The following is a 27,468-nucleotide window of genomic DNA, read 5'->3' as shown; positions in this document are numbered from 1 at the left end:
GACATTTCTAGTGAATTTCATATCAGGCCAGTAATAAATCTGATTGGGTCTGTTAATGGGTAGTTACGGCAGCAAATCATTTTCCTAATTAGAAAGCATTTGCCAGCAACACCCAGAAAGGAGATACTGACAGAACTGAAAGTGATCTCACTGGAGGCCAGAAGGCAGATGAGAATCGTTTCTGTACGCCCACATTATCTATGTGGTGCAGTGTTTCAAACAGGTTATTTAACAAGCTGCTTGCAGCACTAGAGAACAAGCAAAGAAAGAGAGACAGGAGATCAGATGAAATTCCCCTCCTCCCTTTCATCCCTGAAATTGCACATTAGATGATTTGTGGAGCAGACGCCCACCAAAAGGAGCTGGAATCTTTAAGACAGGCTGCCGATGCAGGGAAGCACGCTGACCCCAGGGTTAGGCAGTGCCCAAACATTGCCCCCACCCACCCTGTGTTGGTGTAATTTTACTTTCCCTTTAACCTTTCCTCAAAGTAAATTTCCTTTGGGTGGAAGCATCTTGGTTACTCAGTTCCCTACCCTCTCAAGGGCAAAAATATTTTTACGACAGCATACTACACTCCACAACTGGATCCTCTGTCGAGTTTAAGTGTGCTGCATGTTCAGACTTACTGGCTAACCATACCAACAAAGCAAGCAGATTATAGGTGTGACCTGGGCACAGACTGCCCGTTCTTCTGTGAAGTACCTGCTACTCCAAACCCAACCAGGAATTTTTAGCCAGGCTGCAGTGACTGGAAGATGCCCAGAATAATATGCTGTAATCTTTAAGCTGTGACGGTTTGTACCAATAAGTGATTAAGACAGCAACTTTATGGCATCATTGCACAATTCCCAAGGAAATTATTTTAGTCCTGAGGATGGATGGGATGGGGAGGGGAGGGGGCGATTGTCCCGTGGGTGGAGGGTGTGACTTCTCCAGCAATGACAGTCCTACCTTGAAGTCCCGGCTGAGCTGCGGGGTGTATTCTGAAGTCCAAAGGGCTCGGACCAAAGAAGCGAGCTGCTCGGTGACCTCTCCTCCTCTGTCCGGCTGGGACCTGGGTCGGAATAAAACCCCGTTGGATTTGGAAGTCTTGTCCTGCTCCACCTCCTGATCCCGGCCCTCTCCTCCGTCGGGGGGCTCCAGTCCGCAGGCCACCCGGTCCCGGTACTGCTCCAGAGCCAGGAACTCGGCGAAGAGCTCGGTGTTGCTCAGGCACTGCAGCACGGCGTTCATGAAGCAGGTGTTGCCGTGGTTCTTGAGGCCGGACACGCCGGGCGGCTGCCAACGATCCCCGGAGGCCGGCGAGAAGCAGCTGTCGGAGGAATCGCTCTGCCCGGACGCTCCGCTCCGGCTGGCGGCGGCTGCCGCAGGGTTAATGCCGCTCATCATCATGATGATGGAAGAGGCCGAGGAGACCACCCCGACCCCGGCCCCCAGCCCGATCCCCAACCCCATGGCCGCGCCGGCACCGGCCGCTCGGAAGCTATTGAAGCCGCCGTCGTCCTTCTCGTCCTCGGCCGCCTCCTCGGTACCGAAGTGCGAAAGGGTGGAGAGTGTCTTCAGCACCCGGCTCATGAAACTCCCGACCGAGCGCGCCGAGCCCCGTCGGAAAAGTTTCTTACTGAACGACTTCTTCTCTTTAGCTGCCGACTTAGACATCTTTCCCACCTCCCCCCCCCCAAAAAAAATGTTTGCAAAATATATTATGGATAATGCAATACCACCCCCAAATAAAATGCAAAAAATAAGTTACAAATTGCAAAATTAAAAAATTGAGGGGGAAAACAAACTGCTTTAATTTATTGCAAACTTTAAAAATTGCAACATTTCAAATTGCAACTTGAAAGTTTTGTAACTTGCAATTTTGTTTTTATTTAAGAAAACAAGGTAGCAATTTAGAATGCAAAAAAAATCGAAACAAAAAATGGGACTTTAAGTTGCAAAAAAAAATCAATGGGAAAGTGTTATGAATCGCAATGCAATATGCAAAAAAAAAAGGGATGTTTAAAAGCAATGCTCTGAACACACAGGAGAGGGGGGCAAAGTTAAACTTTTAGTGGCGAGGTTGCAGCAGGTCCCGGTCCGCGCGCTCTGCTCCCGGGGCGGACTTGACTTTGCTGCCGGTGTCAGCAGCGCGCGAACGCCCCTCTCCCGGGTTGACCCCGGCCTGACCCCGGCGCTGCTGTCCGCTTCTGGCCGTATTTTTTCAGTGAGGTGCCGGATCCACGAGGCGCCGCTCGGCTCCGCTCCCCGACTCCCTCACTCGGCCGGGAATCCGCATCGCCCCTGCAGCCGGGCGGGGTCGCTGCGCCTGTTTTTTTTCCCTCCCCCTCTCTCTCTCACTCTGCTATCCTCGGGTCTCTCAGCGCGGCAGGGATTTAACTCGATCGCCTCAGAAGCCTGCGGCCTGTGGGCTGGCAACCCCTGTCCGGGCCGCCAGGCGGACGCTCCGTGTCCGGCTCATTATTCTTTTCCTTCCCGCCCTCTCCGAGACCTGGCATGTGCTGGAAAAAGGCCGCTATTCCCAGCGGCTGGGCCTTCGCCTAACAACGCTCCGCTCGCCCGCCGCTCTCCCGCACCATGGCTCGGGCTCGGGGGCGGGAGCGGCCGGCGCGCTCCCTCCAGGGGGCGGCGTCCTTCCCCCTTCGCCATGGCAACCGCCGCTCTCAACTCCCATTGGCTCCTTCGACCCCTGCCCCGCTTCTGATTGGGTATAAGTAACGTCAATCACTCGCCCCACCCTGCGGCAGTAGGTTGAAGTGATTTAAAGGGGAGTGAAATAGCAGAGTGGGGAAATAAATTGATTTAAAGGGGAGTGAAATAGCAGAGTGGGGAAATAAATTGATTTAAAGGGGAGGGGACTTTATGGACAATGCCTGACAAACTTTCTTTTCCTGCATAAGATTATACAGGTTCTTTATACAGTTTATGTTACAATGCATCATAATCTACTCCTGAGTTTCTGGCTCCATTTTCCTCCTACATTCTATTTTTTGTTCACCCAACATCAACTTGCATTTATATAGCGCCTTTAACGTAGTAAAACGTCACAGAAGCGTAATCAGACAAAATTTGACACCGAGCCACATTAGGAGACATTAGGACAGGTGACCAAACATTGGTTAAAGAGGCAAGTCCTAGAGGAGGAGAGGTAGAGAGAGTGATAGGTTTAGGGAGGGAATTCCAGATTTTCGGAGGGTTGTCGGGCTGGAGGAGATTACAGAGATAAGGAGGGGTGAGGCAATACAGGGATTTGAAAACAAGGAACAAGGCGTTCCCGGACCGGGAGTCAATGTAGGTCAGCGAGCACAGGGGTGATGGGAGAACTGGACTTGATGCGAGTTAGGATACGGGCAGCTGAGTTTTGTATGAGCTGAAGTTTATGGAGGGTGGGAGATGGGAGGCCGGGCAGGAGACCATTGGAATAGTCCGGTCTGGAGGTAACAAAGGCATGGGTGAGGGTTTCAGCAGCAGATGAGCTGAGGGCGGAGAAGGGCGACGTTACGGAGGTGGAAGTAGGCAGTTTTGGTGATGGAGCAGATATGTGGTCAGCAGCTCATCTCAGGATCAAATAGGGTAACAACGACAAAAAGAGAATAGATGCACTGAGACATTTACTTGTATTATCTGCTAGCAACCTCCTGGAAATCATCGCTTGATAAACTTGTAAAACTTATGATTTGTTTTTGTGACTCAAAGTTGTGAGTTCAAGCCCTATTCCAGGACTCAGGCTTTTAAGTTATTGTGACACTCTCAGTGCAACACTGAGGGAGAACTCTGCACTCCTCCAATTCTTGCCTCTTGCACATTCCCAATTTTAATCGCTCCACCATTGGCGGCCATGCCTTCAGCCGCCTAGGCCCTAAGCTCTGGAATTCCCTCTGTAAACCTCTCCACCTCTCTACCTCTCTCTCCTCCTCCTCCACCTGTCCTAATACCTCCTTATGTGGCTCGGTATCAAATTTTGTTTGATTATGCTCCTGTGAAGTACCTTGGGACATCTTACTACATTAAAGGCGCTATATAAATGCAAGTAGTTGTTGTTATTCTTACATTTGCCTCAGAAAAAACAGGAGAAAGTTAACCCAGTAGCAGGGCGGTGGTTTTGATGTAACTGTGATACAGGAATATTGGTGAAAACAGGTAACCGATATTGGTGCCAATTCTTAGTCACCCACATCAGCTGTGCCCTGCATGTTATCCCAGAGTGATAGTGAGCACCTCCCAATACCCAGCCGTGAACGTGACATTTCATCCAACACAGTGATTGTATCAGGGGTGTTACAGTAAAAACTGACCACAAGAACCCACATAATACAGCCCCAGGCAAAACTCACCCTGAGTACTCAGCAGCAACCTGCAAAGTGGTGCATTCGACTTTTTAAATGTTATTTGGTTGTGTGTTTTGGGTGAAGTTTGTGGCTCAAAAACCAAGTCAGTGTGAGGAGAGGTAGGAATTTATTTGTACTTGTGAATGTAATGTCAGCATCAATCTCACCCAGGACAAGCATAGTGCACATTGTAAAACATTTTGAATTGCTTTGTTTCATTTTTCGATTTTGTTTGATCCTAAGTGAGATTGGTTCACTGATTTAAATTGCCAATGGCCAAATTACTTGAAATAGCAGTGGTTTCTTGTTACTGGACCAATTGTGAATGCCTGGTTATACCGTAGCCAACAGACTTGCTTATCTGGAAGCTTAAAAATGTAGCAAGTCTTTGCAGACAAGAGCGCATGTTTGTGCTGTGGGAGTATGAATCCTGTCGAGATCCATGGTTGCATCAATATAATTATCCAGTTATTTTTATAGTTGCAATGTTAATTGTAGTTGAGAAATTTGCAGGGCTATAGGGAAAGATCAGGGGAGTGGGACTAATTGGATAGGTTTTTCAAAGAGCCGGCATAGGCACGATGGGCCGAATGGCCTCCTTCTGTGCTGTATGATTCTATGATAGTAATAAATTTGTCTCATAACCCGACTAGGAAAGAACAAAAGAATTAAAACAAGCTCAAAGCCACAGCTTGAGTACTGTGTACAGTTCTGGTCACCACATTACAGGAAGGATATAATTGCACTAGAGAGGATGCAGAGGAGATTTACGAGAATGTTGCCAGGGCTGGAGAATTTTAGCTATGAGAAAAGATTGGATAGGCTAGGGTTGTTTTCTTTGGAACAAAGGAAGCTGAGGGAAGATTTAATTGAGGTGTACAAAATTATGAGGCACCTAGATAGAGTGGATAGTAAGGACCTATTTCCCTTAGCAGAGAGGTCAATAACCAGGGGGCAAAGATTTAAAGTTATTGGTCGAAGGATTAGAGAGGAGCTGAGGAGAAATATTTTCACCCAGAGGGTGGTGGGGGTCTGGAACTCACTGCCTGAAAGGGTGGTAGAGGCAGAAACCCTTATTGCATTTAAAAAGTACCTGGATGTGCACCTGAAGTGCTGTGACCTACAGGGCTACGGACCAAGTGCTGGGAAGTGGGATTAGGCTGGGTGGCTCATTTTCATCCGGCGCAGACAGGATGGGCCAAATGGCCTCCTTCTGTGCCATCAATTTTCTATGATTCTATGAGGTCTCTGAAACAGTATTGGAGTCGTTGCTGCTTCTGGTGACTGGCCAGGCCGAAGATTTACCTTTAACTCCTTTGCGAGGGAGATAATTCAATACAGTATGTTACACCGATGCTGAAAGTGGCATGTGGGGTCAAAACTTATTGAACTCACCATGCTGGTTACCAGAACTTCATCTTTAAAAATGAAAAATACTGTTACATTTCTGCAGAAGGAATTCTGATAAAGGGAGGGGTTACAGGGAGCGGGCAGGAAATTGGACATGAAGCTGAGTTCGGATCGGTCAAGGCCCTGTGGGTGGCGGAGCGGGCCACCCACAGGGCCTTGACCGATCCGAACTGGCCGGGTCCTGTTCCTACTTGTGTTCTTTAGATTTGAGGTTAGGATCAGATCAGCCATGATCTTAGTGAATGGCGGAGCAGGCTCGAGGGGCCGATTGGCCTACTCCTGCTCCAATTTCTTATGTTCTTATGTTCTTTTTGATGTATATATGTTTTATATTGTACTTACAGTATTTGCCAAACTATTGGGCTTCGTAGCCCTATTTAATTGTAATTAAATGTACAATTGTAGTCTATAAACCCTAGTTTGGGTTTAATATCGGTCACTCCAAAGTAGGGGTGACAGTATAATAGAAGATTAGTTTTAATCCTGAAAAGTGATTACTAGAAACTGGATATTTGTTAATTCTCATGTCAAACAACTGAAGGTGGTGGTGAGCCGCCTTCTTGAACCGCTGCAGTCCGTGTGGTGAAGGTTCTCCCACAGTGCTGTTAGGTCCGGAATTCCAGGATAATGAGCCAGCGACGTTGAAGGAACGGCGATATATGAGATAAAATCAGATCCGGCACAAACTCTCATTGATCCCTGGTAAGCCAGAGAATCAAGACCTGCCCCCTCCCACCCCCATTGTCTCTCCTTCCTAGGGTGACCAACCCTCCAGGATTGTCCTGGAGTCTCCAGGAAATAAAGGTTAATCTCCAGGACACGGCTGTGAGCAAACCGGGAGAAAAATCATAGGGGCATTAACATTTTCATTTTCTTTGAGTACTTTTGTTTATTAGTTATAAGAATGTAAGGAGTCGCATAACACCAGCTTATAGTCCAACAGCTTTATTTGAAATCACAAGCTTTCGGAGCTTTCCTCCTTCGTCAGGTGAAGTCTTCAGGTGAAGTCTTCACCTGACGAAGGAGCAAGGCTCCGAAAGCTTGTGATTTCAAATAAAGCTGTTGGACTATAACCTGGTGTTGTGCGACTCCTTACATTTGTCCACCCCAGTCCATCACCGGCATCTCCACATCTTAGTTATAAGAATATTGGAGATGGGGAGAAATGGCTGGTTGTCCGGTTGGAGGCAGGAGGTCATGTGATGAAACCTCCAGGAATACATCCAACCAGAGTTGGCAACCCTACTCCTGCCCCTCCATCTCCCCCCAACAGGACACAGGTCACTGCTTCGTTGAGTTCCTCAGCTCAGGAGGGTCTGAGCTTATTATCTTCGTGGGCCGTTTAGGTGCGTAACATGAAGCCACGGGCTGCGGATAAGGGGTAATTAATTGTCCAAGTCTGTGTTTCCGGGAGGGAGCCTCATCCATCAAGTGGCGAAGATCAGAAATTCAGGGACACCCTGCCCACAATTTCTGAATTTCTGATTTGCAATCTCAGAAGCTCATGAGATCGGAAAATTCCCCCACTACAATTGAATCCGTGTTCCTATTAATCTGTCTCAAGCTAACAGATCTGGGTGTTCTGGTTTTAGGATTTATTCACCAATCAGTGCGTTAAAAACAGCCCTTTCCAAGCGTCCTGACTCACAGAATTCAAACAGGGCAAACCGCAGGGCTGGAAGTCTGCATTTGATCCAGCAGATGGAGAAGGGAACCTTCCCTCTGCCTCAGCTGTGTGTAATAACCCAACAATTTTATTTTAAATTCACAAGCTTTCGGAGATTTCCTCCTTCCTCAGGCAAATGTTTAGGAAGGAGGAAATCTCCGAAAGCTTGTGAATTTAAAATAAAATTGCTGGACTATAACTTGGTGTTGTAAAATTGTTTACAATTGTCAACCCCAGTCCATCACCGGCATCTCCACATCATGTAATAACCCAGGCACTAACATCCATTGGAGACAGGCTGCACTGCAGGCCGTACTGGGTGTTGTGAGTGCTCAGCTCCTCCGGTGAAAGTCTGTCCCAGGAGTGTAGCTAACAGTCAATGGCTAGGTGGCAGTACAGCATTGGTTTGTGAAACACGGCAGTCTTGTTCAGTTCACACTCCTGTGGGCTGTACTCACATCAAGGGAAGGATGCACGTAACATTAACCATTCCCACCTCATGGGTTTATTGGGATAAGATCATCATTCCCACTGTTACTGTGTTGTTAAATGTATATTACTAGTTTTGTGCGGTATATTAATATAACCCATGGCAGGTTCGGTCATACATTTTATGATTTAAATTTTTTTTAAATGCAGTATGGAAGGGTTCGCTCACCACAGTGGTTCTGTGCCGTACGTTTAATGTCAGGATGGCTCCTGTACCACCTGTGGTGTCCTGTCACTCAGAGTTATCTTTAGGCAACCACCTAACCCAGAGCGGAGGAGGAGGTGTCCCAGTGCAGGTGGGCCCCATTCTGATGGTAAATGCTGACACACCCAGCCCAGTGTGCTCTCACCAGGCGCAGTGTGTCTCACACCAGACGTAGTGTGTCTCTTACCAGATGTAATGTGCCTCACACCAGACATAGTGTGCCTCACACCAGGCGCAGTGTGCGTCACACCAGGCGCAGTGTGCGTCACACCAGGCGCAGTGTGCGTCACACCAGGCGCAGTGTGCGTCACACCAGGCGCAGTGTGTTTCACACCAGACGTAGAATGTTTCACACCCAGCACAGTGTGTCTCACACCAGATGTAGTGTGTTTCATACCAGGCGCAGAATGTTTCACATCCAGCCCATTGTGATTCACACCAGGCGCAGTGTGTCACACCAGGTGTAGTGTGTTTCACACCAGGTGTAGTGTACCTCACACCAGGCGTAGTGTGTCTCAAACCAGGCGTAGTATGTTTCACACCCAGCCCTGTGCGTTTCACACCAGGCACCGTATGTCTCACATCCAACCCAGTGTGTCTCACAACAGGTATAGTGTGTCTCACACCAGGCGTGGTGTGTCTCACACCAGGCGTGGTGTGTCTCACACCAGGTATAGTGCGTTCCATACCCAGCCCAACATGATTACCTGGGACACCTAAAAAATGGGCCCCATGAATTTAGCAGTGGACCAGCACCTGTGCAGTTTGGGTGTAGCCTGTCCAACTGATATATTAGTGCACTTTGTGCCTGTTATACACCCAAACAAATGGGTACAAATCATACCAATTTCTACCCCTTAATATCCCCTCAGGTGGTGAAGCAGGTCCCTCAGTTGTAAAATTAATCATTAGTAGCAACTCGGGACAGGCAAAAAATGCTGGCCTTGCAAGTATTACCCATACCCTGAAAAATCTGTTGTATAATGATTTATATTTTGTTATTTTCTCATTTATTCAGTTTCTTTAACTAGTGATTGGTTTGGTCTCCCAGCTTTCTTCACTTTCTCGATTTCCCTGGGTCGTATGGCCCAGTACTTTTTGTATAATATATAAAAGGGGCTGTCAGGTGGTTGATCAGGAGCTGTACCAGAAGGTGTCACTGAGAGCCCTGGAACAGCCCCTTCACCTCGGGCGGGGGCCGGAGCTGGGAGTCGGATCCAGTCTCACTGCCAGACACTGAACTCCAGGTCTCTGCCATCCCAGTTTCCAGGAATCGCTTGGTTAAACTGCAGCTCCGTGTCCCTCACTCCCTAAACAGGTCTGTTCAACTTTTTTTTAATGTGAATTGTCTCCAGTTAGAAAGTAATTTAATAATATTGAGAGGGAACTTTCACAGGGAGTGCAGTTAAATTGATAAACTGAACCAAATCTCACTGGGGTGTTGGTGAAAAAGTTTTAATAAATTATATAACCAGTGTTTGACTGAAACTTTCCTCTCCCTCCACCACTGAACTTTTTAAACTCGAGTTTAATGGGTTTGATTGATAGGTGAGGTGTGTGTGGCCTGTTTCGATGTGACACTGGAGCTTAATGGTTTGAACTGAAGATTCTCATTGTGGGATTTTTTAATGACGAACCCCGAAAAGTTTAGAATAAAATTGTCTCACAACTTTTTAAACTGTGATAGGGTGTGAGGTGGGTGGAGAGGGGGGCAGGGGGTGTGGGTCTTGGTTCTCGACCTTCCCGTATAGTTTACTGTGGAAACCTCTTTCTGTGCAAGGTCCCATTGCAGAGATCATGGAATCGGGGACAAAGCGACTGAAGGAGAAGATCAAGGAGAGGCTGCCAGTGACAGGCCCTCAAGCAGCCAGTGCCTACGAGCTGCTGCGATGGTATTGCTACCATACCAACACCCACGGCTGCCGCAGGATTGTGGTGTCGAAAGGTCGACTGCGCCGGGCTGCCTGGGCAATCCTGACCTTCAGCACAGTGGCCATCATTTTCTGGCAGTGTGCCCTCCTCATCGCCTCCTACTACACCGCCTCAGTCACCATCATCGTCCAGTTCCAGGAGATCACCTTCCCCGCCATCACCATCTGCAACATGAACCCATATAGGTCAGTGTCTGCAACTCTCAGTCTCTCACGAACCCTACACTCAGTGTCTGCAACTCTCAGTCTCTCCCGAACCCTACACTCAGTGTCTGCAACTCTCAGTCTCTCCCGAACCCTACACTCAGTGTCTGCAACTCTCAGTCTCTCCCGAACCCTACACTCAGTGTCTGCAACTCTCAGTCTCTCCCGAACCCTACACTCAGTGTCTGCAACTCTCAGTCTCTCCCGAACCCTACACTCAGTGTCTGCAACTCTCAGTCTCTCCCGAACCCTACACTCAGTATCTGCAACTCTCAGTCTCTCCCGAACCCTACACTCAGTGTCTGCAACTCTCAGTCTCTCCCGAACCCTACACTCAGTGTCTGCAACTCTCAGTCTCTCCCGAACCCTACACTCAGTGCCTGCAACTCTCAGTCTCTCCCGAACCCTACACTCAGTATCTGCAACTCTCAGTCTCTCCCGAACCCTACACTCAGTGTCTGCAACTCTCAGTCTCTCCCGAACCCTACACTCAGTGTCTGCAACTCTCAGTCTCTCCCGAACCCTACACTCAGTTTCTGCAACTCTCAGTCTCTCCCGAACCCTACACTCAGTGTCTGCAACTCTCAGTCTCTCCCGAACCCTACACTCAGTGTCTGCAACTCTCAGTCTCTCCCGAACCCTACACTCAGTGTCTGCAACTCTCAGTCTCTCCCGAACCCTACACTCAGTGTCTGCAACTCTCAGTCTCTCCCGAACCCTACACTCAGTGTCTGCAACTCTCAGTCTCTCCCGAACCCTACACTCAGTGTCTGCAACTCTCAGTCTCTCCCGAACCCTACACTCAGTGTCTGCAACTCTCAGTCTCTCCCGAACCCTACACTCAGTGTCTGCAACTCTCAGTCTCTCCCGAACCCTACACTCAGTGTCTGCAACTCTCAGTCTCTCCCGAACCCTACACTCAGTGTCTGCAACTCTCAGTCTCTCCCGAACCCTACACTCAGTGTCTGCAACTCTCAGTCTCTCCCGAACCCTACACTCAGTGTCTGCAACTCTCAGTCTCTCCCGAACCCTACACTCAGTGTCTGCAACTCTCAGTCTCTCACTGACTCTACGCTCTCGGAGTCTGCGGTCTCTCACTGACTCTACGCTCTCGGAGTCTGCGGTCTCTCACTGACTCTACACTCTCGGAGTCTGCGGTCTCTCACTGACTCTACACTCTCGGAGTCTGCGGTCTCTCACTGACTCTACGCTCTCGGAGTCTGCCGTCTCTCACTGACTCTACGCTCTCGGAGTCTGCCGTCTCTCACTGACTCTGCGCTCTCGGAGTCTGCGGTCTCTCACTGACTCTACGCTCTCGGAGTCTGCGGTCTCTCACTGACTCTACACTCTCGGAGTCTGCGGCCTCTCACTAACTCTACACTCTCGGAGTCTGCGGTCTCTCACTGACTGTACACTCTCAGAGTCTGCGGTCTCTCACTGACTCTACACTCTCGGAGTCTGCCGTCTCTCACTAACTCTACACTCTCGGAGTCTGCGGTCTCTCACTAACCCTACACTCTCAGAGTCTGCGGTCTCTCACTGACTCTACACTCTCAGAGTCTGCGGTCTCTCACTAACTCTACACTCTCAGAGTCTGCGGTCTCTCACTGACTCTACACTCTCGGAGTCTGCCGTCTCTCACTAACTCTACACTCTCGGAGTCTGCGGTCTCTCACTGACTCTACGCTCTCGGAGTCTGCCGTCTCTCACTAACTCTACACTCTCGGAGTCTGCGGTCTCTCACTGACTCTACACTCTCGGAGTCTGCCGTCTCTCACTGACTCTACACTCTCGGAGTCTGCGGTCTCTCACTGACTCTACACTCTCGGAGTCTGCGGTCTCTCACTGACTCTACACTCTCGGAGTCTGCGGTCTCTCACTAACTCTACACTCTCGGAGTCTGCGGTCTCTCACTGACTCTACACTCTCGGAGTCTGCGGTCTCTCACTGACTCTACACTCTCGGAGTCTGCGGTCTCTCACTGACTCTACGCTCTCAGCGAAGTCCAGGCTCTGTCCAAAGGAAAGAACTTGCATTTGTATCACACTTTTACAACCTCAGGATGTTCCCAACGCACTTCTACAGCCAATGAAGTACCTTTTTGAAGTTAGTCACTATTGTAATGTTGGAAACTCGGCAGCCAATTTGCACACAGCAAGATCCCACAAACAGCAATGAGATAATGACTTGTTTTTTATTGATGTTGGTTAGGGGTAAATATTTGCCTGGACACCTCCCCTGCTCTTCTTCAAATAGTGCTATAGGGTCTTTTACATCCAACTGAGAGGGCTGATGGGGCCTCGGTATAACGTCTCACCCGAAAGACGGCACCTCTGACAGTGCAGCACTCCCTCAGTACTGCACTGGGAGTGTCAGCCTGCATTATGGCCTCAAGTCTTTGGAGTGGGGCTTGAACCCACGACCTTCTGACTCAGAGGCAAGAGTGATACCAGTGAGCCACGGCTGACACACGACTGCAATCCTGCTCCCGTATCTGGGGAGGTTCCTCTCTCCCCCCCCGGACAAGAAACAGCTTGACGTCTGTTTGGAGATCTTTCTCTCACTCCCAGCCTCCACCCTCTATCTCATTTCCCACAACTATTACAGTCTTTTTCTATCTTCTTGATACTACAATGATTCAGTGTTCGTCTGAGTTCTTTTGTTCCCCTCCCACGCTCCAAATACCCTGCCCTACACACCCATCCTCCTCCCAGCATCCTCGCTGAGTTGAACTTCGTGGAATGATACAGCACAGAAGGAGGCCATTCGTCCCATCGTGCCTGTGCCGGAACTTAAGGCTCATCGCGCGTCTCTGACTCTAACACAATCTTTCCCAGCACCTTGGAACTATCGAACTCCTCACCTCCCTCACTTTTCCTTTCCTCTTACAATCTGCAAGCATTTAAACCCCAAGACCTGCTATTTCTCCATTTAACTCCCCTGCTCTCTCGCTCTACAACCCTGATGGTGTCCTGCCCTGTGAACCTTGACCCTTCACCTGGCTTCTCCCTCTCCCACCATGGTTTGGTATCCATTCCTTTATATCTTTCCTGCTGTGAAGCGTCAATCGAGTGGCTATTGTTACTGAAACTGCTCAGTCTTGCTTTTCCTTACTGAAATGTTCCATTGTTTTTCCAATGTATTTGATTTATTTCCCTCTTTATCCTTTATATTACCCCCTCCAGTAACATCCTTAGGCCTCCAGACAAACCTTACTTTAACCCTTGGGTCAAAGATAGGGGGACAAAACTCGGGGCCCCGGCCAAATACAGGGCCCCTGCTCAGGTGGCAGTTCTCTTTAAGAGTGGTATATTGTAAAACATGATTATTAATAGTGTGTAAACATTCTACCAGCCTGTTTCTTCGTGCATTTGATTACATGTTTGTTTTAATGGATCGGGAGAAGGGGTTGTGTGGGGGATGGGGAGGGGTTGTGTCGGGGCGGGGGATGGGGGGATGTGTGTGGGGGGGGTCGTGCGGGGGATGAGGAGGGATTCGGAATGTTCTCGTTGCCCAGGGCCCAAGAATTCTCCGACCTACACTCCCTGCAAGTGTGGTCCTCTCTGAGACAGCTCAGTTTACACTTAAATAATAATATAAGCAGCACAAACCAGTGTTCACCCAGATGATGAATAATTCATTGTTTCACCTTGTCCAGAACAGTAGAACCAGAGCACACGGCCTGTGCTTGAACAGGGGTAAATTCATCACCACCTTCTCGGGGCAACTGAGGATGGGCAATAAATGCCAGCCTTGCCAGCGATGCCCACATCCCGAGAACAAATTAAAGAATCAGTATTTGAGTGGGTGAGTGACCAGTCCATGGACCAGGCTCCCTGGGCAGAGGGTGGGAACAGTTAGTGCTGATTCATCCAATTGCAAATTAGATCAATTTCTTTCAGAAAATTATATTTTGGGATACACTATAGGGGTAATTTGAGATGTGACATGTGGTGAGTGTGACAGGCTCGGGAGGAACAGGTGATCTTAGACCTATGGTTCCCAAAGCTCTCCACCACTGGGAGTTTCCTTGCCTCATATCTGGGTCTGTTGGAGACTAATCGATGGAAATTGATTGCTCTGATTAGTCAACATCTCCATTATCGTTGTATCAGCGATTTCCAGGGTGGTAGAAGGTGAACTAGATGGACCTTGGTCATTATTGGTCTAGTAATTCCTATTGGCCCTGGGTTTACTCATGTCTGCTCACAGATACAATGCAACAAGACACCTCCTCAAGAAATTAGACCAGGAGACTCAAACCGCCATCAGAGAGCTGTACCAATTCACTAATGGGCCCAACAGCAGCCGGGCGCGAGATCAGAGCCAGCCCATCCGGGGAAGCCCCTCGGAAGGTCAAAATGACGCACTCTTCAGGAACATTCCGTTGCTGCATATCGAGCTGATGGACCAGGAGTACAGCATCGTGTCTGACCTCATCACCAAGAGACGGCACCGAGTCAATGGGACGATCAAAACCCAGTCCTTTGGGAGCATCAACACGCAGAACCGAGCCAAACTGGTCGGCTTCAAACTGGTAAGTTACACCTCCCACCTCTCCGCTTATAACGAGGATTGTGAGCCCCGATTCTAACCTGGGAGGGGGGGGGGCGGCTGGTGGGGGAGGGGGGCTGGGGGAGACCGGGAGGTGGGGCGGAAGCTGGTGGATGGGGGGCAGGGGGGAAAGGGGGCCTGGATACACTGAGCCCCGGCTTTGAATCCAAGTTTCTACCATGGCCTTGTGGGGTGTCCTGGGCGTTGACCGGCCCGGGCGGGCGGGCGCTGACCGGACCGAGCGGGCGCTGACCGGACCGAGCGGGCGCTGACCGGACCGAGCGGGCGCTGACCGGACCGAGCGGGCGCTGACTGTTGGTGCAGCTTCTTTTTGTAATGAATGCTTTTTTCCGTCTCCCCTGTGACAGTGCGACAGAAACCAAGATAAAAACTCCACCTGCATCATCTACACGTTTAATTCGGGCATAACGGCCATTCAGGAATGGTACCGGCTGCACTACATCAACATCATGGCACAGGTGCCTCAACAAACCAAGCTGCAAATGGGCTACTCTGCCAATGACCTCATGCTCACCTGCCTGTTCGATGGACTACCCTGTGATTCAAGGTTTGTATATTGAGTTATAGGTGAAGGTGCCTCTTTCAATATTAAGCCGTGGCTCATTGGCAGCACTCTCACCTCTGAACCACAAGGTCGTTGGTTCAAGGCCCACTCCAGAGACTCGAGCATGTGATCCAGGCTGAGGGAGCGCTGCACCAGAGGAAACGGTTTCCCCGTATTCACCCCATCGAATCCCTTTATCAGTTTAAACACCTTGATCAGATCGCCCCTCAATCCTCTATACACACAGGCTGACTGCACTGAGCGGACATGTCTCTCCGAGGCCTGTTACGCTGCGGTATCAATGGGAGCCTTTGTACTTTCTTTCCGATGACAGATTCGTCCTGGCTGGTGGCTTTTCCTGTCCAGGTACTGAGGTTTGTCTCTCTCTCCATTGCAGGAACTTCAGTCTGATGCACCACCCCCTGCATGGAAACTGTTTCACCTTCAATGGTGGAGAGAATGGCCACGTTCTACGGACCACCACCGGCGGCAGCGAAAACGGTAAAACCCACCCGGCAACAACATTCACCTCCCAGAGAGGGGCAAAATCTAAAGTTCAAGAGAAAACGGAGCCTTCCAATTATTTTGAACAACACTTTACTCTGCTGGGAGGCCAAGCCTTTGCTCTGGATTCTCGTTGGGGGAGGGGGAGCAATCCATTAATCTGTGAGGAAAACCCTGGCTAATTTTCTCCTCATTGAACCCCGCTGGTAGCTCTCCATCCTGCTGATACCAGGACTCAACCCAGGGTCCTTCCTGGTCTGAATAGCTCAGCTAATGGCTGGATTAACTCACTGACCCACTGGGAAACTCCCTCAAATCTCTCAGCTCACATTTTCCATCACCCACTCCAGCCTTTCTTTCTCTTCCTCCTCCTCCAGCAGTTTCCATTCTTCTCTGTTAAGTTTTGTTACATTTCTGACCACAAGGCAGTGACCTTAGAGATAGAGATAGGTTTCTTCTCACACATAAACTCTAACCGATAACCACCTTAAACTCTGACCGATAACCACCTTAAACTCCAACCGATAACCACCTTAAACTCTGACCGATAACCACCTTAAACTCCAACCGATAACCACCTTAAACTCCAACCGATAACCACGTTAAACTCCAACCGATAACCACCTTAAACTCTCATTGATAACCACCTTAAACTCTAACCAATAACCACCTTAAACTCCAACCGATAACCACCTTAAACTCCAACCGATAACCACCTTATACTCTAACCAATAACCAACTTAAACTCTGACCGATAACCACCTTAAACTCTAACCGATAACCACCTTAAACTCCAACCGATAACCACCTTAAACTCTCACCGATAACCACCTTAAACTCTGACCGATAACCACCTTAAACTCTAACCGATAACCACCTTATACTCTGACCGATAACCACCTTAAACTCCAACCGATAACCACCTTAAACTCTAACCAATAACCACCTTAAACTCCAACCGATAACCACCTTAAACTCTCACCGATAACCACCTTAAACTCCAACCGATAACCACCTTAAACTCTCATTGATAACCACCTTAAACTCTAACCAATAACCACCTTAAACTCCAATCGATAACCACCTTATACTCTAACCAATAACCAACTTAAACTCTGACCGATAACCACCTTAAACTCTAACCGATAACCACCTTAAACTCCAACCGATAACCACCTTATACTCTAACCAATAACCACCTTAAACTCTCACCGATAACCACCTTATACTCTGACCGATAGCCACCTTAAACTCTCACCGATAACCACCTTAAACTCTAACTGATAACCACCTTAAACTCCAACCGATAACCACCTTAATCTCCGACCAATAACCAGCTTAAACTCCGACCGATAACCACTTTAAACTCTCACCGATAACCACCTTAAACTCCGACCAATAACCAGCTTAAACTCTGACCGATAACCACTTTAAACTCTAACTGATAACCACTTCAACCTCTCACCGATAGCCACCTTAAACTCTCACCAATGACCACGTTAAACTCTGACCGATAACCACCAATAACCACCTTAAACTCTCACCGATAACCACGTTAAACTCTGACCGATGACCATCTCATTGTGTGACTCGCTGCTGCCCCTTGACCTCTTATCAGCTGTTTTTAACTTTGCACCAAACACTCTGCCGTGCTCTGACTGATGTGAATACCTGACTGCATTCAATAACAACTATAATTACAGAATTGGACAGCACAGAAGGAGGCCGTTGGGCCCACCGTACCTGTGCCCACTCAGTGAAAGAGTCCCATTAGACCCATTCCCCCGCCCTTTCCTCATAACCCTTCAAATTTTTCTTTTTCAAGTATTTATCCACTTTTCTTTTAAAGGCTATTCTGCTTCCCCCACTGTTTCTGATTGGACAATCCACATCTGAATAACTCTCTGCGTGGGAACATTTCTTCAACCTCTCCCTTTGTTCTTTAAATTTTTGCCCTCTAGTTACCAACTCACCGACCAGCGGGAATTGTTTTTCCCGAAATCAAGACCTTTAGTAATTTTGAACCCCTCTATCAGACCTCTCTGCATTAATGAAATAAAGCAAATTCTCTTCATAACCAGAGCTTCCCTTGGTATTTAAAAAAAAATTATTCTCGGGAAGTGGGCGTCATTGACAAGGCCGGTATTTATTGCCCATCCCTCGCTGCCCTGAGAAGGTGGTGGTGGGCCTTCTACTTGCGTAGTTTGATACAGCTGAGGGGTTTGCTAGGCCACTTTCAGAGGGCATTTAAGAATCAACCACATTAATGTGGGACTGGAGTCACATATAGGCCCGGACCTAGGCAACTGTATCCCTGAAAGTCAGTGCTTTCAGGAGAGAATGGGAGAAAAACTGAGGAGAAAAATTGATTTAAAGGGAATAAACTGCTGCTCAGAGGAGTATTAACAATCGATGGCTTATGTCAGCTGTGGCTCAGTGGGTAGCTGTCTCGCCTCTGGGTCAGAGGTCATGGGCTCATGCGCCACTCCAGAGACTTGAGCACAAAATCCAGCCTGACACTCCCAGTACAATACTGAGGGAGTGCTGCATTGTCGGAGGTGCCGTCTTTCAGATGAGATGTTAAACCCTCTGAGGCGGGCACAAAAGATCCCATGGCATTATTCAAAGAAGAGCAGGGGAGTTCTCCCCGATCTCCTGGACAATATTTATCCCTCAACCAACATCACTAAAACTGGCCATTATCACATTGCTGTTTGTGGGATCTTGCTGTGTGAAATTGGCTGCCGCATTTCCTACATTACAACAGTGAGTACAGTTTATTGGCTGTAAAGTTGGGACATCCTGAAGTCATGAAAGGCGCTATAGAAATGCAAGTCCCTTTCTTTCTTTCTTTTGAACCTCCCAGGCTTGAAGGTGACTCTGCACTTGGCTGAGGATGAATATAATCCATATCTGGTCACCTCGATGGGAGCAAAGATTTCCATTCACGATCAGAATGAACAGCCCTTCATTGAAGATGTGGGGATTGAGATACAGACAGCAACGGAGACATCCATGGGCCTGGACATGGTAAACTATCCAGCAGGAAACTCGTCCACCAAGGCCCGGGGAGGGGGGCAATTAAAGATAACGCATGAGCTGATAATCCCGGTCGGCCAGATGCCATAGCAAACGTCACAGTGTTACACACACTCGGTTCAGGTACTAGCTACAAAAGTCAAGACTGTTTACTTTGGGGGAAAAAAAGACTTCAAGGTGAGCTGACCAAAGATTCTTAAGGGGACTGACAAAACTGTGGTGATGCAATTAAAACATTTTGTTAGTTAGGAATAAGAAGGGAAGTGAGGGGAAACTTTTCACCCAAAGGGTGATGGAGTGGGGCAGCCAGTATAGATAAGCTCAGGAGGCAATTTAATGGGGGATATGAGGGTGGGTAGGTGGGATTGAGGGATATGGGGAGAAGGTGATACGGTGGGATTGAGTAATATGGGGTGAAGGTGAGTTGGTGGGATTGAGAGGGATATGGGGTGAAGGTGAGTTGGTGGGATTGAGAGGGATAGGGAGAAGCTGGGTGGATGAGCTTGAGTGATATGGGGGGGAAGGTGGGAATGTGGGGTTCAGATCTAATAGCCGATCATCCAATTGGTTAAGTCTGTTGTTGAATGCTTGCTGTAATGTGCTATATTCCCACTAACGGGTTAACACCTGCGAAGAAACAGTGTATAGGAATGTAGTGTGAATGCTATTAAGTGTTTGTACACGATCGCCACCGACTGGAAAGTCGACTTTGGTGGTCTTGTTAGCTGTGATCGGCCTCTTCCTGAAAACTCTCAGAAGTCCAGTGTTTTCCAAAATGCCCTTTTTGCTGTTGTTTCAGACTGTATCGCAGAGACTGAGCAGCCCCTATAGTGACTGTACACCAGATGGACTCGATGTGCCTGTGACAAACCTCTACAACAAGACCTACTCATTACAGGTAACACTCCAGCTCACTCACGGCCGTCGGTCCAAACCTACGTTGAGAGTAAAGGCCGCAGACCAATGGGAGACTTTCTGTTCTCCACAGATGTGCCTGCACTCGTGCTTTCAGATGGAGATGGTTCAAAGTTGTGGCTGTGCTCACTACGAGAATCCACTGCCAGCGGGCGAAGAATACTGCAACTACAAAAAGTACCCGGGGTGGAGTGAGTTCACACTTCCTGTGTTAGTAGACCACCTCCATTTGTGTAGCACCCTATCACATCCAAAGATGGTCAGGCAGCGAATCACTTTGAAGTGCATTGACCTGTTGTATTGGTAAATGAAACGGCCATTTTCTGCACAGAGAGTTCCCCAAAAAACAGCAACACCTTGAAAGTCCAGTTAATCGTTTTGTACGGTGATGGCTGGGGGAGGAACGTTGAGCAGGATGTCGGGAGAAGGTTGAGGGGGGGATCTCATCAAGGAGCTTAAAATGATAAAGAAAAGGACGAGGACCTGCTGTTTGACTAATGTCGCTGAGGGGCTTTGCTTGCCTGATATTCATTGAAGTAGTAAGGATTTTGAGCTTGACAAATATTAACACCTGTGAGGTATTCGTATATTTGTTATTTTTAACGTAAGATGTTTGACCTTGATAAAGGGTTCTGATAGGGGAGATACAGAGAAACTATTCCCTCTGGTGGGAGAGTCCAGAACAAGGGGGCATAATCTTCAAATTAGAGCCAGGCCGTTCAGTGGTGAAATCAGGAAGCACTTCTTCACACAAAGGGGAGTGGAAATCTGGAACTATATGGACTTAATTCTGTGTTTATATCAAGCGAGGTTATATTGTTGTTATGTGCGATTGTTTAAGAAAGTGTTTTTGTTTTTCCCGCAGTTTCCTGCTATTACAGACTGCACGACAAGTTTATTCAGGAGCAGCTGGTTTGCCAGAAGGTTTGCCGACCAGCCTGTCAGTACGTTCCTGAGGTTTGATGCGTGGGCCCAACACCTGACAATACTTCCCCAATCATGAGGTTGATCTGGAGAGAAGCACATGGATACAGAATCACAAGAATTCCCCATAACATTTAAAGCCGATCTTCTCAGCACTCACTACAGAGCAGCACCTCCCTCCCTCCCTCCTGATTACCAGACCAACTGAGCAAATACAGTAAAGGCTGGTCCGGTACTGAGCCAGTGTCCAGTTCAATACTGGTCCCTGTACTGAGCCAGTGTCTAGTTCAATACTGGGTCCTGTACTGAGCCAGTGTCTAGTTCAATACTGGGTCCTGTACTGGGCCAGTGTCCAGTTCAATACTGGTCCCTGTACTGGGCCAGTGTCCAGTTCAATACTGGGTCCTGTACTGAGCCAGTGCCCAGTTCAATACTGGTCCCTGTACTGGGCCAGTGTCCAGTTCAATACTGGGTCCTGTACTGAGCCAGTGTCCAGTTCAATACTGGTCCCTGTACTGAGCCAGTGTCCAGTTCAATACTGGTCCCTGTACTGGGCCAGTGTCCAGTTCAATACTGGTCCCTGTACTGGGCCAGTGTCCAGTTCAATACTGGGTCCTATACTGAGCCAGTGTCCAGTTCAATACTGGGTCCTGTACCGAGCCAGTGTCCAGTTCAGTACTGGGCCAGTGTCCAGTTCAGTACTGGGCCGGTGTCCAGTTCAATACTGGTCCCTGTACTGGGCCAGTGTCCAGTTCAATACTGGGTCCTGTACTGGGCCAGTGTCCAGTTCAATACTGGGCCCTGTACTGGGCCAGTGTCCCGTTCAATACTGGTCCCTGTACTGGGCCAGTGTCCAGTTCAATACTGGGTCCTGTACTGGGCCAGTGTCCAGTTCAGTACTGGGCCAGTGTCCAGTTCAATACTGGTCTCTGTACTGAGCCAGTGTCCAGTTCAATACTGGTCCCTGTACTGAGCCAGTGTCCAGTTCAATACTGGGTCCTGTACTGAGCCAGTGTCCAGTTCAATACTGGGTCCTGTACTGAGCCAGTGTCCAGTTCAATACTGGGTCCTGTACTGAGCCAGTGTCCAGTTCAATACTGGGTCCTGTACTGAGCCAGTGTCCAGTTCAATACTGGGTCCTGTACTGAGCCAGTGTGCAGTTCAATACTGGTCCCTGTACTGGGCCAGTGTCCAGTTCAATACTGGGTCCTATACTGAGCCAGTGTCCAGTTCAATACTGGGTCCTGTACCGAGCCAGTGTCCAGTTCAGTACTGGGCCAGTGTCCAGTTCAGTACTGGGCCGGTGTCCAGTTCAATACTGGTCCCTGTACTGGGCCAGTGTCCAGTTCAATACTGGGTCCTGTACTGAGCCAGTGTCCAGTTCAATACTGGTGCCTGTACTGGGCCAGTGTCCAGTTCAGTACTGGGTCCTGTACTGAGCCAGTGTCCAGTTCAATACTGGGTCCTGTACCGAGCCAGTGTCCAGTTCAGTACTGGGCCAGTGTCCAGTTCAGTACTGGGTCCTGTACTGAGCCAGTGTCCCGTTCAATACTGGGTCCTGTACTGAGCCAGTGTCCAGTTCAATACTGGTCCCTGTACTGAGCCAGTGTCCAGTTCAATACTGGGTCCTGTACTGGGCCAGTGTCCAGCTCAATACTGGTTCCTGTACTGGGCCAGTGTCCAGTTCAATACTGGGTCCTGTACTGGGCCAGTGTCCAGTTCAATACTGGGTCCTGTACTGAGCCAGTGTCCAGTTCAATACTGGGTCCTGTACTGAGCCAGTGCCCAGTTCAGTACTGAGCCAGTGTCCAGTTCAATGCTGGGTCCTGTACTGAGCCAGTGTCCAGTTCAATACTGGTCCCTGTACTGAGCCAGTGTCCAGTTCAGTACTGGTCCCTGTACTGGGCCAGTGTCCAATTCAATACTGGGTCCTGTACTGAGCCAGTGCCCAGTTCAGTACTGAGCCAGTGTCCAGTTCAATGCTGGGTCCTGTACTGAGCCAGTGTCCAGTTCAGTACTGGGCCAGTGTGCAGTTCAGTACTGGGTCCTGTACTGAGCCAGTGTCCCGTTCAATACTGGGTCCTGTACTGAGCCAGTGTGCAGTTCAATACTGGTCCCTGTACTGAGCCAGTGTCCAGTTCAATGCTGGGTCCTGTACTGAGCCAGTGTCCAGTTCAATACTGGGTCCTGTACTGGGCCAGTGTCCAGTTCAATACTGGGTCCCGTACTGAGCCAGTGTCCAGTTCAATACTGGGTCCTGTACTGAGCCAGTGTCCAGTTCAATACTGGGTCCTGTACTGAGCCAGTGCCCAGTTCAGTACTGAGCCAGTGTCCAGTTCAATGCTGGGTCCTGTACTGAGCCAGTGTCCAGTTCAGTACTGGGCCAGTGTCCAGTTCAATGCTGGGTCCTGTACTGAGCCAGTGTCCAGTTCAATACTGGTCCCTGTACTGAGCCAGTGTCCAGTTCAGTACTGGGTCCTGTACTGAGCCAGTGTCCAGTTCAGTACTGGGCCAGTGTCCAGTTCAATGCTCCTATGTTTCTATTTATCAGCGAGCTGAGTTACTGTGGTAAGGGTCTGAGTTACTCGGTAACGATCATGTGATCTTTCCACAGTTCCAAGGAATGGACAATGACCATCAGTCTTGCCCAGTGGCCGTCATCACCATCTGAGGTGAGCAGCCTCACCTAAGGAGATGTATCTGTTCTCTGGTAACTGAATTATTAATTTATAGTCGGACTGTATGAGATGAGAAAAGTGTTTAAAGGGAAACATTTTTGGGGAGGCACGTAGTGTGAATATACACCTGCACACACTCATTCACACTCACACTCACACACACACACACACACACTCAATTACCCAAACACAATTACACACTTTCATTCACACGTACACACACTCAGACACACGCACTCAATTACACACACACATACTCTCACTCACATCCACCCTCAAAAACTCACAACCTCTCATATACTTAGGTTCACACACACAAACTCACTCAGTCACAAACCCAGTCACATCCATGCACTTTCGCACACCTACACACACCCTCACAGATGCACACTTACACACATATACAAGCACACACAAACCTGCAACTGAGATACACGCACACCCGAAAAGACACAAACACACACCCACACACAGTCCACCTTTTACTGATGAGTTTGTGTAACTTATTTCTGGGACAGGGAGAAATGTTTCAGAACTTTTGCTTGAGGAGATTAAATGGGTGGAGCAGGGTCGGTGGAAGGTTTTTAAATGAGTTGGATAGAGGTCATGGTGGAGTGTCCCGGACACGGTGAGAGGGAGGAGAGTGAGGTGCCCTGTCTGCAGGGGGAAGTGCCCCATCCGCGGTGGGGGGTGCCCTGTCCGCAGCAGGGGGGGGGGGGTCCCTGTCCGCGGGTTGGGTGCCCTGTCCGCGATGGGGTGGGTGCCCTGTCCGCGATGGGGTGGGTGCCCTGTCTGTGGGGGGGGTGTGCCCTGTCCGCGGTGGGGTGGGTGCCCTGTCTGTGGGGGGGGTGTGCCCTGTCCGCGGTGGGGTGGGTGCCCTGTCTGTGGGGGGGGTGTGCCCTGTCCGCGGTGGGGTGGGTGCCCTGCCCGCGGGGGTGTGCCAAGTCCGCGGGGTGGGGGGGTGCCCTGTCCACGGGGGGAGGGGGTGCCCTGTCCGTGGCAGGAGGGGAGGGCCCTGTCCGCGGAGGGGGGGCCTCGACCGCGGCGGTGGGGGGGGCCTGTCCGCGGGGGGACTGAGCTGCCCCGGTCCTTATGCTGCTGAACGGGACAGGATTATCTCACCCCGTTGTCCTTCCTCCAATAGGAGCGGATCCTTCGTCTTCTGAGCTGGGAAAATGGTCTCCATGGGAACAGAACACTGACAAAGTAAGTTCTGATTTGTTAACTCGCCCTAATTTCCTGAGGGTGCTGCCTTACGCCATGGGATAGGCTGGAGCCTTTAATACCTCTAGTCTTTGGTCCGTTGGGATTCTGTACAATGGGAGTGAATGGGAAGGGGTTTGGTCCGTTGGGATTCTGTACAATGGGAGTGAATGGGAAGGGGTTTGGTCCGTTGGGATTCTGTACAATGGGAGTGAATGGGAAGGGGTTTGGTCCGTTGGGATTCTGTACAATGGGAGTGAATGGGAAGGGGTTTGGTCCGTTGGGATTCTGTACAATGGGAGTGAATGGGAAGGGGTTTGGTCCGTTGGGATTCTGTACAATGGGAGTGAATGGGAAGGGGTTTCCTACATTACAACAGTGACTACACTTCAAAAAATACTTCACTGGCTGTAAAGTGCTTTGGGATGTCTTGAGGTCATGAAAGGCGCTCTAGAAATGCAAGTCTTTCCTTCTTCTTTCAATGGGAGTAAGGGGGAGTGGTCTAGCCTATTCTGTGTTTTAAGTCTGTATCTAGTAGCCATGTATATAACAACATGCACAGACTTAACTGAGACTTTCATGGTCTTATTTCTACTTGGCAGGAATGAGTTGGCCAATCTGGGCATCTTCTACAAAGATCTTAATCTGAGGAACATCTCTGAGACACCTGCAAATAATGTAAGTATCAGAATTATACTCATTGGACTTCCTGATGGCCCAGCAAGCTTATTGTGAGCCAAACAGAGCAGGAAGATCCCAGGTTGATTCCCTGGTCTGTGCTGAGCTAGATGATCTCAGTTGGGACAACAGTAGAGGCACATTGGTCTCAGCACCGATGGGTTAGAGAGCAGACAGTTAGTAAGGGTTCCCACTCCTGATTGTCATCCAGTGACTCCAACCAGAAGTGGACATAACTGGACGTTAGGTGACAATGGGGATCAGTCTTGTCTGTGATGGCTCTGTGGTAGAATAGCCCGATGACCATCACACTCGAGGCTCACAGATGAATAATACTCAGATGGCAACATGCATCCCTGAAACTGTTCCCAGCACGAAGTCCAGGTCTTCAGGAGAGGAATATAGGAAGGAACATAGGAACAGGAGGAAGCCATTCAGCCCCTTGAGCCTGCTGCACCATTCAATCAGATCATGGCTGATCTTCAACCTCAACTCCACTTTCCTGCACAATCCCCATATCCCTTGATGCCCCTAGAGTCCAAAAATCTATCTATCTCAGTCTTGAATATATTCAACGACTGAGCATCCACTGCCCTCTGGGGTAGAGAATTCCAAAGATTCACAACCCTCTGAGTGAAGAAATTCCTCCTCATCTCAGTCTTAAATGGCCGACTGCTTATCCTGCGACTATGGCCCCTAGTTCTAGATCTCCTGCCAGGGGAAACAACCTCTCAGCATCTACCCTGTCAAGCCCCCTCAGAATCTTAGATGTTTCAATGAGATCACCTCTCATTCATCTAAACTCCAGAGAGTATAGGCCCGCTCTACTCAACCTCTCCTCATATGACAACTCTCTCATCCCAGGAATTAATCTAGTGAACCTTCATTGCACCGCCTCTAAGGAGATAAGGAGGCCAAAACTGTACACAGTATTCCAGGTGAGGTCTCACCAAAGCCCTGTACAATTGTCGTAATAGGTAGTAGAGGTAGGTTTTAAGGAGGGTCTTAAAGGAGAAGAGCGAGGTAGAGAGGCGGAGAGGTTTAGGGAGGGAATTCCAGAGCTCAGGGTTTAGGCAGCTGAAGGCACGGATGGCAATGGTGGAGCCATTAAAATCAGGGATGCGCAAGAGGCAAGAATTGGAGGAGCGCAGAGATCTCGGAGGGTCGTAGGGCTGGAGGAGGTTACAGAGGTAGGGAGGGGCGAGGCCATGGAGGGATTTGAAAACAAGGATGAGAATTTGAGGCATTCCCAGACCTGGAGTCAATGTCGGTCAGCAAGTACAGGAGATGGTGGGTGATCGGGTCTTGGACCCTCAGTGCCCAGATAGACATCTTGTCGAGATTCGTCGCTGTCATGTATCGATAAGGTTGTCCACTTTCTGTAAGTGAACATTAACAGCCCATGCTGTTTGCTATAAAAAATAAATCTAAACAAATGATCTAATCCAAACAAAAGGCTCATTTAGTGAAGTAAAATACTGCAGGCGCAGGAAATCGGAAACCAAACAGAATAGGCAGTGGGAAGGAAATCATTAAAAACTGGCAAAAGGGAGAACAGAGCCCAGGAACCAGGTCCAAGGAGCCAGCAAAGTGTTCCGATTGGGGGTCTGCACCCCAAGTTCCAACCTGCTCCTTCCCCCCCCAATTCACGGGTCCAGGCCACAATCGGTGACTCTGTACCAGAGCTAATTCCACCACCTCTCTCATCTCAGGTTGTGACCTTACTCTCGAACTTTGGGGGCCAGCTGGGACTATGGATGAGCTGCTCTGTAGTCTGCATCATCGAGATCGTGGAGGTGTTCTTCATCGACATGTTCCTGATCGCTGCTCGGAAGGGTGTGCAGACCGTACGCAGGTGGTGGAGGAAAGAAGAGGAACAGCAACTGCCTCCTACCGCCAGTAACACGGCTCATGGAAGCCCCTTCTACATCAGCGATGAGGACCCACCAACTTTCAACTCAGCCCTACAGTTACCTCGCCAGCCTGTCCCAGACACGCTGCCCCCCACTTACCAAACCTTACGAATACGGAGTGGTTTCATCCAAGACACCTCCACTATTGAGTCTTGCAGTTATTGATTGTGGTGTTGGATGGGTGTTTGGGGGAGGCCTGGGAAGACCAAAGAGGAGGAGCCTGTGTTGGGAGGAAGTGGGCGGGACAGTGTCGGGG

At 49.3% G+C, this 27,468-nt stretch overlaps 2 protein-coding genes across 3 annotated transcripts in view; one reads left to right on the top strand and one right to left on the bottom strand.

The window, feature by feature from the left end:
* The window catches only part of usp31 (ubiquitin specific peptidase 31), an 81,463-nt gene extending 78,840 nt beyond the window's left edge, over nucleotides 1-2,623 (bottom strand). Inside the window, exon 1 of the mRNA XM_068003043.1 lies at nucleotides 955-2,623. Within this exon, the coding sequence (XP_067859144.1) occupies nucleotides 955-1,662 (708 nt within the window). The 5' untranslated portion in view covers nucleotides 1,663-2,623. The remainder of the gene's footprint in view (nucleotides 1-954) is intronic.
* On the top strand, nucleotides 603-27,468 carry LOC137340530 (amiloride-sensitive sodium channel subunit gamma-like). Of its 2 annotated transcripts, none has more exons than XM_068003046.1 (13): nucleotides 603-797; nucleotides 9,885-10,221; nucleotides 14,452-14,776; nucleotides 15,162-15,361; nucleotides 15,756-15,859; nucleotides 18,729-18,892; nucleotides 19,701-19,799; nucleotides 19,890-20,007; nucleotides 20,682-20,760; nucleotides 23,355-23,412; nucleotides 24,563-24,624; nucleotides 25,224-25,299; nucleotides 27,012-27,468. In XM_068003046.1, the coding sequence occupies exons 2-13, from the start codon at nucleotides 9,902-9,904 to the stop codon at nucleotides 27,375-27,377; spliced, it is 1,971 nt and encodes a 656-aa protein (XP_067859147.1). In that variant the 5' UTR covers nucleotides 603-797; nucleotides 9,885-9,901; the 3' UTR covers nucleotides 27,378-27,468. The 2 variants fall into 2 exon arrangements, with proteins under 2 accessions (XP_067859147.1, XP_067859145.1); XM_068003044.1 differs by lacking the exon at nucleotides 603-797 and adding an exon at nucleotides 8,858-9,422.

The sequence above is a fragment of the Heptranchias perlo genome, chromosome 22 (assembly GCF_035084215.1).
Source record: "Heptranchias perlo isolate sHepPer1 chromosome 22, sHepPer1.hap1, whole genome shotgun sequence".
In the NCBI taxonomy this organism is placed as follows: Eukaryota; Metazoa; Chordata; class Chondrichthyes; order Hexanchiformes; family Hexanchidae; genus Heptranchias; species Heptranchias perlo.
This window is presented reverse-complemented; position numbering and strand designations above follow the sequence as displayed.

Bases quoted from the DNA above. Each gene is read 5' to 3' on its own strand.
- LOC137340530 (XM_068003046.1), top strand. From the start codon at position 9,902: ATGGAATCGGGGACAAAGCGACTGAAGGAGAAGATCAAGGAGAGGCTG. The intron at 23,413-24,562 runs GTGAGCAGCCTC...TTCCTCCAATAG, and splicing joins GGCCGTCATCACCATCTGAG to GAGCGGATCCTTCGTCTTCT. The intron at 25,300-27,011 runs GTAAGTATCAGA...CTCTCATCTCAG, and splicing joins CTGAGACACCTGCAAATAAT to GTTGTGACCTTACTCTCGAA.